Source organism: Myotis davidii, unplaced genomic scaffold (genome assembly GCF_000327345.1).
Source record: "Myotis davidii unplaced genomic scaffold, ASM32734v1 scaffold1527, whole genome shotgun sequence".
In the NCBI taxonomy this organism is placed as follows: Eukaryota; Metazoa; Chordata; class Mammalia; order Chiroptera; family Vespertilionidae; genus Myotis; species Myotis davidii.
The window spans coordinates 331,502-341,638 of NW_006298269.1; the positions used below are offsets into that span (position 1 = coordinate 331,502).

The following is a 10,137-nucleotide window of genomic DNA, read 5'->3' on the forward strand; positions in this document are numbered from 1 at the left end:
GCCATCTCGTACCGCTTCCCGCGAGGGGTCAGCCAGAGCCTGTGGGACGTGTTCGCGTTCAGCTTCAAGACCGAGGAGAAGGACGGGCTCCTGCTGCACGCGGAGGGCGCCCAGGGCGACTACGTGACACTCGAGCTACAGGGGGCGCACTTGCTGCTGCACATGAGCCTGGGTGAGCGACCTGGGGGGGACTCGTGAGCGAGGCGGCCCGCCCACGCCTGACGTCCCCTCTCCGGTTCGGACCAACCCGCCTTTTTCGTGTAGAATTTAGTGCTAGCAGAACTCTGGACCCCGAGTCAGCAGAACTGGATTCCAGTCTCAGCTCTACCGGCTGCTGGCTGCTACCCCAACCCTAGTCTCCTCAATGTAAAAACATATCACACACACACACACACACACACACACACACACACACACACACACACAAGTATTTTTGTGTCTAATTAGTTTTTCATAACATCCACATGATGAAGTAGAAGCAGCTATTGTGCCCCAAGTTTTACCGATAGAAGTTCAAAGAGGTTAAATGACTTGCCCTAAGTCACATCCTTGCCAATGACCACTGCTCCATCCCAGCCCCGGTAGTCCCATCTCTATGCCCACCCTCCCTGGCTGCTGCTTCCTGGGGGCCAGGGCTCACTGGGGTCCTCCGGGTCCAAGGTCTGACCTCGCCCCGCCCCATCCTCAGGCAGCAGCCCCATCCAACCCCGGCCTGGCCACACCACGGTGAGCGCTGGTGGGGTCCTCAATGACCAGCACTGGCACTATGTGCGTGTGGACCGATATGGCCGCCAAGCAAACCTCACCCTGGACGGCTACGTGCAGCGTTTCATTCTCAATGGCGACTTCGAGAGGCTGAACCTGGACAATGAGGTGAGCAGAGCAGAAGGAGTCATTTGGTTGAGGGGGGTGCTGGCTGGGTGGGTGGGGGACAGCACTTCCCTCCACCAAAGGTCAGACCTTGCTTCCTGGTGCCGCCTGAGACTCATTGAGATGGGGTTTGGACATCTGGATTTTGAGGATTGGGCAAGATGAGAAAATTGCCCCCTGGGATTGCCCAGCTGTGCGGGATTAAAGACCCTGGCCTCCGTCTGCACAGAAGGAATCCCAGAAAGTTTTATTGACCTACTCAAGGCCGTGCAGCCACTTTGTGGTGGAGTTAGGACTAGAACCCAAACCTCAGGAGGCCCAGCGAGCTTCCAGCTTTAACACCGACATTGGGGAAATGTGTGTTTCAAGCCTTTTATAAAAAAGCTGTATGGTGGGAGCTCCAGGAAGGTGCATGCGCTCCCGCACCCAGGGAACCTCACCGTCATTCCCTACTCCGCAGATGTTCATTGGGGGTCTGGTGGGCGCACAGAAAAACCTTGCCTATCGGCATAATTTCCGTGGCTGCATGGAAAATGTAATCTTCAACCGAGTCAACATCGCGGACCTGGCTGTGCGGCGCCATTCGAGGATCACCTTCGAGGCCAGTGGGCTGGGGATCTGGGAGGATGGGACATCAGAGCCACTTGGAAAGCCAAGAAGTGGAGCAGGAAGAGATCTTGACCACAGATACAAGTTCAGGACCTCTCCCTCCCTAGCCAGATGCTCAAGTGGGGGGCATGATGAAATTACAGGAGGGGCAAAGTCCACCCCTCTACCCCAGTTAAGAAGCGGCAGTAGAACCACGGGAAATCCCCTCTGGATGTTGGCAGGAAGGAGGAGTCGCCCTGAAGACGTTGTAGATCAGTGATAGCAAGAGAGCGGAGGCCCCCTGTACAGCTGGACCTGTTTCTAGGAGGGTGGAAATGTCAGGGTTGAAGGTCTTCCCCGTCACCCCCACACTGAGGTAGTGCTGTGACAAAGATCTTAGACCAGTACAAAAATAGGATTCCCAGAAAGGTGGGGTGGAAACTTGAGGCCACTGATGGGTCCTTGCTTTCGCCTCCAGGGTAAGGTGGCCTTCCGCTGCCTGGACCCGGTTCCTCACCCGGTCAACTTCGGAGGTCCTCACAACTTCCTGCAAGTGCCTGGGTTCCCTCGACGTGGCCGCCTCGCAGTCTCCTTTCGCTTCCGCACCTGGGACCTCACCGGACTGCTACTGTACTCCAGCCTGGGAGATGGACTGGGCCACGTGGAGCTGATGCTCAGTGAAGGGCAGGTCAACGTGTCCATTGCACAGACCGGCCGAAAGAAGCTTCAGTTCGCTGCTGGTGAGGGATGGGTTGGGGGTGGGGCCTGGATTGAAGGGTGGACAGGGGCCAGAGAGATAGGTAGGAGGCCAGAGAGGGCAGAGGAGAGCCTGGGTGATTGTGAGCTTGGACTGAGGGGAGCAGAGCAGGAGGTCCCAGGCCCCTGGGAAAAGGTGGGAGTGGATGAGAGGCAGCTGGGGCTGGGGCAGATCTGAGGGACTATGGGTGCTGGGAGAAGCAGGAAGCCTGAGAGTCCTGGTATTCTCCAGTTCCCAGGGGGGTGGGGAGGGGGTTCTGGAGGTGTTTGTTATTCATTTATAACTTTGCAGACTGTATAAGCTGCTGGCGTTATGGATAGTGAAGAGAGACTTTCAGAGATGTCACCACCCAGTGTGATAAGTGTAACAATGGGAGGAGGAACATAATCCACTATTGGGACACAGAGTGGGGGTGCTGCTTCCACAGGAAAGACAGATTGCTCCTAGGGCCTGGTGCGTTCCCCACCCACAGCATCCTCCTTTCCTGTCCAGGGTACCGCCTGAATGATGGCTTTTGGCACGAGGTGAATTTCGCGGCACAGGAAAACCATGCAGTCATCAGCATTGATGATGTGGAGGGGGCAGAGGTCAGGGTCTCATACCCACTGCTGATCCGTACAGGGACTTCGTACTTCTTTGGGGGTAAGTGGTGGCTAACGTGGCCAGACCCCTGCCCCTGGGTGGGAAGGCCCCCACCCCCACCTAAGTCCACCCAGATGGGACTACATGGAGAGCTTTGTAGGAATAAACCCTTCTTTCCCTTCTGGGGTCTTGGGGACCGGAAGGTCACTGCCATTATCTATTGGCCCCTCCCTTCCTTCATGTCTGGCTCTCCCTTGGCATCTCCCTGGGGGAGGGTCTCTGGGGTCTCCCCTGGGGAGGGCCTCACAGGGGTGGTTGCTCCAGGTTGTCCCAAGCCAGCCAGTCGATGGGGCTGCCACTCTAACCAGACGGCGTTCCATGGCTGCATGGAGCTGTTCAAGGTGGATGGTCAACTGGTCAACCTGACTCTGGTGGAGGGCCGGCGGCTTGGATACTTTGCTGAGGTCCTCTTTGACACATGTGGCATCACTGATAGGTATCCAGAAGTCCCTTTCCCTTCAAGAGGTGATCCCCTCCCCCCCAAGCTCTTTCCCATGGTCTCCCAAAGGGAGTGGCCTTTCTCAATCTTTCTTCTCCTGGTCCCAGCTCTTCAGTCTCCCACCTGGAGATGATTCCTCCTTGACCTCTCACTTCCTGTTTCTTCCCTTAAGTGACATGTGCTCAGAATGGAAATGAAGCATCTATTTTTTGGGTGGTGGTGGTGTATAAAGCATTATTTGTTCATTGGGGGAAGGGGAAACAGTGCTTGAGCCAAGGCCTGCCTAACGCCCAGCATTTAGGCTCCTATCTGGCTAGTTAGGTGAGGTGTGTCTCACAGAGTTCTGTGTTCTCAGGAGTGGGGAGTGGAGCCTGTAGGGGTCAGACCCCACTCTCAAGCTCCCAATAAGGCTTCTCCCCTTGGTGCTGACCTCTTCCTTAGGTGCAGCCCTAACATGTGTGAGCATGATGGACGCTGCTACCAGTCTTGGGACGACTTCATCTGCTACTGTGAACTGACAGGCTACAAGGGGGAGACCTGCCACCAACGTAAGCCAGCTGGGAAATGGGGGAAGAGTCGGGGACAGGAGAGGTCAGGAGAAGGTTGCTGGGATCATGAGGTTGCTAGAGATGGTGGGGCTGGCTCTGCTAGCCCTCTGAACCCAGAATTGCTCTCTGCCACCTACCAGCTTTGTATAAGGAATCTTGTGAGGCTTATCGGCTTAGTGGGAAAACTTCGGGAAACTTCACCATTGATCCTGATGGCAGTGGCCCGCTGAAGCCATTTGTAGTATACTGTGATATTCGAGGTAAGTGGCTCTGATGGGTGGTTAAGGGACAGTTGACAAGGCTATGCTGGGGGGTGGGGAAACAGGGAAGGATTGAAGGGTGGGCAGGGGCCAGTAAGATTAAACTGTGATGGGGCTAAAGGAGGGCAGAGGGAAAAGGGACACTCAGGAATTTGTAATCTAGCCTTGCAGATAAATTCCAGCTTCCTGATGTGGTCCAGCTGTCTCACTCCAGCCTGCAATGTCCAGGGCCAGGAGCTAGGCTGGAATGGAGCTGCTAGCCACATTTATTGGCTCTGAGTTACAGCAGTGGTGGTGGAAATGGGCAGGGAGATGGGTTAGAGTGTGCCCATCTCCAGCCAAAGCTCTGTCCCTTCCCCTCCCCCAGAGAACAAGGCATGGACAGTTGTGCGGCATGACAGGCTGTGGACAACTCGGGTGACAGGTTCGAGCATGGAGCGGCCATTCCTGGGGGCCGTCCAGTACTGGAATGCATCCTGGGAAGAAGTCAGTGCCCTGGCCAATGCTTCCCAGCACTGTGAACAGTGGATCGAATTCTCCTGCTACAATTCCAGGCTGCTCAACACTGCAGGTTGGGTCTGGGGTCTGGGAGGGTGAGGTGGAGAGCTGGAGGAGAGGCCAGTGGGGGCCTGGGAGAAAGAAACCAGACGGTTAAGTTGGAGCCCTGGGCTAGAAGATTCAAGAGTCCGGGGCTGTTTAGAAGGGTGAGAGGGGAGCCCAGAGACTAGTGGAGGAACAGGGCCTAGAGACCACCTGAACCTCTTCCCCAGGAGGCTACCCCTACAGCTTCTGGATTGGCCGGAATGAGGAGCAGCACTTCTACTGGGGAGGCTCGCAGCCTGGGATCCAGCGCTGTGCCTGCGGGCTGGACCGGAGCTGTGTGGACCCTACTCTGCAGTGCAACTGTGACGCTGATCAGCCCCAGTGGTGAGGGAGGCACAGGGCGGGGCTCTCAGGATCTGGGGGCCGGCGAATGGCCGGAGCTGAGCCACTGCATCTTGCCCGCACAGGAGAACCGACAGGGGACTGCTGACCTTTGTGGACCATTTGCCTGTCACTCAGGTGGTGGTGGGGGACACAAACCGCTCCACTTCTGAGGCCCAGTTTTTCCTGAGGCCTCTGCGCTGCTATGGCGATCGTGAGTGGCAGACCCGTTTTGTGTATCATCTAGTTTTTTAAATCTAGGCCATCTGACTCACTGGGTGCCTCCAGGACACAGTCAGACACCCCAGGTCCTCCTATGATATGACCCCCCATCTATATTGCTCCTTTACACCGTATTGTCTTTCATTACACTCCTTGGTTCCCCCTAGTTGTCCCTCGGCCTTTCCTTCCCCTACGCACTTGAGGCTCCCTTACTCCCCCACCCTCCAACCTCCCTGACAAGGCCTTCTTCCATCTGGTTTTGTAGGAAATTCCTGGAACACCATCTCCTTCCACACCGGGGCTGCACTACGCTTTCCTCCAATCCGTGCCAACCACAGCCTTGATGTCTCCTTCTACTTCAGGACCTCGGCCCCTTCAGGAGTCTTCCTAGAGAATATGGGGGGCTCTTACTACCAGTGGTGCCGACCTTACATACGGGTGGAACTAAACAGTGAGCAGGCACAGGGGGAGGGACGTGGGGTAGATGACTAACTCTGGGAAGAATGGGTGTAGGTGGAGGCTGGGGAAAGAGACAAGGGCAGGCGTCTTGTCTTCTCTATGGAGAAGGCTTTGATGACCCTGGGTTCTAGTCCAGCTCAGTCTTGAAAGCTGGTTTTGTGACCTGAGGCACCCAGTCAGCCTCTCGGGGCCTTAGGTGAATAAGGAAGCTGGGATCCTGAGGAATCTCCTATCTACTAGCTATGCTTCTAACCTGAGAAGGGGGGTGGGAAGCTTGCTCCAGGGATCTGCAAATTTGGGAGAGAACAGGGGTATGAGGTTTTAAGCCGTTTTAAGTTTTGTCCCAGGCTGGAGATAAACTGGAGGGACATTCCAGGAGCTCCAGAGTGAAGAAGAGAGGTTGCATTGGGTGAGGAATCTTGGAGGTCTGAGTCCTCTCCCCCAACCCCCACCAGCATCCCGAGATGTGGTCTTCGCCTTCGATGTGGGGAATGGAGATGAGAACCTGACAGTACACTCAGATGATTTTGAGTTCAATGATGACGAGTGGCACCTGGTCCGGGCTGAAATCAACGTGAAGCAGGCCCGGCTCCGCGTGGACCACCGGCCCTGGGTGGTGCGGCCTATGCCCTTGCAGACCTACATTTGGCTAGAGTACGACCAGCCCCTCTATGTTGGTAAGCAGCAACCCAGAGGCAGGTCTGAAGTCTCCTTAACCTTTCCACCCTCTCAAGGCTGCTCTCCTTGTTTCCAGGAACCCATGTCTTAATTCCCAATCCCCTCTGCTTCAGAGAGAGCCAGAGGCCCACCGTCCCTCTCCAGTCCTTGGCTCTAGTCCATTATTCTAGCTCCCTTGGTTCCTTTGCCAACCCCAATACTTATCCCTGTCTCTTGCTCTACACCCATTTCTTAACCTGCCCACCCTTCCCAGGATCTGCAGAGCTTAAGAGGCGCCCCTTCGTGGGCTGCTTGAGGGCTATGCGTCTGAATGGAGTGACTCTGAACCTGGAAGGCCGTGCCAATGCCTCTGAGGGTACCTCACCCAACTGCACAGGCCGCTGTGCCCATCCCCGGTTCCCCTGTTTCCATGGAGGCCGTTGCGTGGAACGCTACAGCTACTACACATGTGACTGTGACCTCACGGCTTTTGATGGGCCATATTGCAACCATGGTCAGTGCTGTTGGTTATGGGAGGACAGGGAGCTGTAGGGTGTAATGGGATGTAGGGATGGCAGGGAAGAAAGGAAGGAGGGTGTCTCTGGGTTCCTGAGCTCTGATCTGGGGCCATCAGACAGCTGAAGATGCTGGGTACTCCAAAGGCATAAAGTGGGGCACGAAAGGGGTGGTACAGCTAGCTGCTAGTAAAAGCAACAAGCAAATAACTTCCCCATCTTCCTCTATCGCCAAGGTAACACAGGTTCCCCCCCTTGCAAGCATATCCACCTAAGGCTGCATGATGCCCTCCTATGCCATTTCCTATTTGACAATTGCTGCACTCCTAAAACATGTCTACAGCCGGGTTCTTGGTTAAAGAGAACCTAGTCATTCACCACAGCAAGATCTCTGCACATATACTCAGACTGCATCCTCCCTAAGGCTGGTAGGTTACTAATGGGAGGTCTGATGGAATTAGGGAGATTTAGGGACTTAGGGACCAATAGAAGACCTTTGGTCTTGGTTTGGAAATATGAGTAGTAGTGAATGTACTGGATGGAGTCATGATATCTCAGTTCTAATCTTGGCTCTCCACTTACTGGGTATCCTTAAGCAAGTCACTACCCACCTCTGAGCCTCAGTTTCCCCACCTGTAAAATGCAGCCCCAGCCCCAGCAGGGGTTGGCTAATATGAAACTGGTGGTGGCAGAAACTGAAGGCAAGTCCAGGGGTGTGTGTGTGTGTGTGTGTGTGTGTGTGCGTGCGTGTGTGTGTGTGTGACATATACAATGTCTGAATATGGGAACGGAAGCCCTGACCTCACCACCTGTGCCTTCAGATATTGGTGGTTTCTTTGAGCCCGGCACCTGGATGCGCTATAACCTGCAGTCAGCACTGCGCTCTGCAGCCCGGGAGTTCTCCCACATGCTGAGCCGGCCGGTGCCAGGCTACGAGCCAGGCTACATCCCCGGCTACGACACTCCTGGCTATGTACCTGGCTACCATGGCCCTGGGTACCGTCTGCCTGACTACCCGCAGCCTGGCCGGCCTGTGCCAGGTTACCGGGGTCCTGTCTACAATGTTACTGGAGAGGAGGTGTCTTTCAGCTTTAGCACCGAATCTGCCCCCGCTGTCCTGCTCTATGTCAGCTCCTTTGTGCGTGATTACATGGCCGTGCTCATCAAGGAAGATGGTAAGCTCCTGACAGGCTCTCCCTCAACTCCAGCTTCTTCCGGGGCACCCTTCTTTCTCACAACTATTGATTCACTAATTAATACATAAAAGGACCTAAGTTCTTTTAGAAAAGGGGGATTGTGGGACCTGAAGGGAGACTCCCTCTTTTCCTCTCCACCCCACAGGGACTCTACAGCTGCGATATCAGCTGGGCACCAGTCCCTACGTGTACCAACTAACCACCCGACCAGTTACAGATGGTCAGCCCCACAGTGTCAATATCACCCGGGTTTACCGCCAGCTGTTCATCCAGGTGTGTGTAGACAGAAGTGGACCAGTTCAGATCATAACCGCATGATTAAGGTTGTGGCACCCAGGAAAACGTCAAATATTTAATATTTGTATTTATTACCTCATATGACTCTCACAACAGGTCTGTGAGGCAGTTCAGGTACACATGTGTACTTATTATCTGTTTTACAAATAATTATGGACTCAGAAAGTAAAGCGCTTCCCCAAAGTTAAACTACTAGAAAGCTGCAAAAACAGGGCTCAAAACCAGGCTGTTGGGTTTTTAAAACCAAATTCTACATCTGGTCCAGGGGTGGCGCACGTAGGACAAAGCTAGGACTTACCACCTGCTTGGACAGAGTTCAGGGTTCCTGGATGATCGTGGCTGCATCTGCCTCTGGTTCTCCCTCCCCTATCTTTCTCCTCCCCATCTCAGGTGGACTACTTCCCACTGACAGAACAGAAGTTCTCACTGTTGGTGGACAGCCAGCTTGACTCACCCAAGGCCTTGTATCTAGGGCGTGTTATGGGTAAGCTGAGGGTGACAATGCATTTGGGGTAAGAAATTGTGGGTGAAGTCCCTGGAGCCTAGATGAGAGTGAAGGAACTGGGAATCACAGAGGAAGTGCTGATTAGTAGGGAATCTATGGATGGTAAGGGAGGGGGGGTTATTGGTGGTCCAAACGCTTTCTTTCTGGGCCTGCCTCTCCCCCAGAAACAGGAGTAATTGACCCAGAGATCCAGCGCTACAACACACCAGGTTTCTCGGGCTGCTTGTCTGGTGTTCGATTCAACAATGTGGCTCCCCTCAAAACCCACTTCCGAACCCCTCGACCCATGACTGCTGAGCTAGCTGAGGCCCTTCGAGTTCAGGGAGAACTGTCTGAATCTAACTGTGGAGCCATGCCACGTCTTTTCTCAGAGGTGCCACCTGAGCTGGATCCCTGGTATCTGCCTCCAGGTATGTCCCCAGGACACAGAAGAGGGAGGGACAATAGAGAAAGAATATTATTCTTACCATATTGGAGGCTTCTCCTAACTGGTGCTTCCTCTTCTTCAGACTTCCCATACTACCATGATGATGGATGGGTTGCCATACTTTTAGGCTGTGAGTAGTGTGATCCCTGCCCTAACCTCCTGATTCTTCCCTCTGACTGTTAGCATTCCCTCCCTGCCCTGTAGATTCTGTGGGTCGCGACCCCTGAAAATACATCCTGCATATCAGATATTTACATTACGATTCATAACAGTAGCAAAATTACAGTTATGAAGTAGCAACGAAAATAATTTTATGGTTGGGGGTCACCACAACATGAGGAACTGTATTAAAGGGTCGCGGCATTAGGAAGGTTGAGAACCACTGCTGTAGAACATGGTAGTGCAAAGAAGGTTGAGATAGGCCATGCTGAAGTAGTATGTAATTGGAATAGAGATTTTTAAATGTTTGAGGATGCTATAGACTTTTGTTTTTATGTTATAGACTTTAATTGAAATATTAAGATTGGACTATGGTTAAGGAATGAGGAAATGGGGGTATAGTAACATCTAGAGAGATAAGAAAGGTTAACTGCCCTAGTTGGTTTAGCTCAGTGGATAGAGCGTCAGCCTGTGGACTGAAGGGTCCCAGGTACGATTCCAGTCAAGGGCACATGCCTGGGTTGTGGGCCCGACCCCCCAGTCGGGGGGCGTACAGGAGGCAGCCGATGAATGATTCTCTCTCATGATTGAGGTTTCTATCTCTCTTTCCTTCTCCCTTCCTCTCTGAAATCAGTAAAAATATTTTTAAAAAATAAAAATACATATATTTTT

The 10,137-nt window shown here is 53.6% G+C and overlaps 1 protein-coding gene across 1 annotated transcript in view; it reads left to right on the plus strand.

The window, feature by feature from the left end:
* The window catches only part of CNTNAP1 (contactin associated protein 1), a 14,083-nt gene that overhangs the window by 2,210 nt on the left and 1,736 nt on the right, over positions 1–10,137 (plus strand). The window contains exons 5-23 of the mRNA XM_006773912.2: positions 1–172; positions 689–873; positions 1,331–1,471; positions 1,937–2,198; positions 2,708–2,857; positions 3,122–3,293; positions 3,738–3,844; positions 3,985–4,104; positions 4,472–4,675; positions 4,875–5,031; positions 5,115–5,242; positions 5,516–5,701; positions 6,165–6,386; positions 6,641–6,880; positions 7,703–8,056; positions 8,223–8,350; positions 8,765–8,858; positions 9,044–9,289; positions 9,389–9,436. The exon at positions 1–172 is cut by the window's left edge and continues 24 nt beyond it. Coding sequence (XP_006773975.1) covers positions 1–172; positions 689–873; positions 1,331–1,471; positions 1,937–2,198; positions 2,708–2,857; positions 3,122–3,293; positions 3,738–3,844; positions 3,985–4,104; positions 4,472–4,675; positions 4,875–5,031; positions 5,115–5,242; positions 5,516–5,701; positions 6,165–6,386; positions 6,641–6,880; positions 7,703–8,056; positions 8,223–8,350; positions 8,765–8,858; positions 9,044–9,289; positions 9,389–9,436 — 3,316 coding nt within the window. The remainder of the gene's footprint in view (positions 173–688; positions 874–1,330; positions 1,472–1,936; positions 2,199–2,707; positions 2,858–3,121; positions 3,294–3,737; positions 3,845–3,984; positions 4,105–4,471; positions 4,676–4,874; positions 5,032–5,114; positions 5,243–5,515; positions 5,702–6,164; positions 6,387–6,640; positions 6,881–7,702; positions 8,057–8,222; positions 8,351–8,764; positions 8,859–9,043; positions 9,290–9,388; positions 9,437–10,137) is intronic.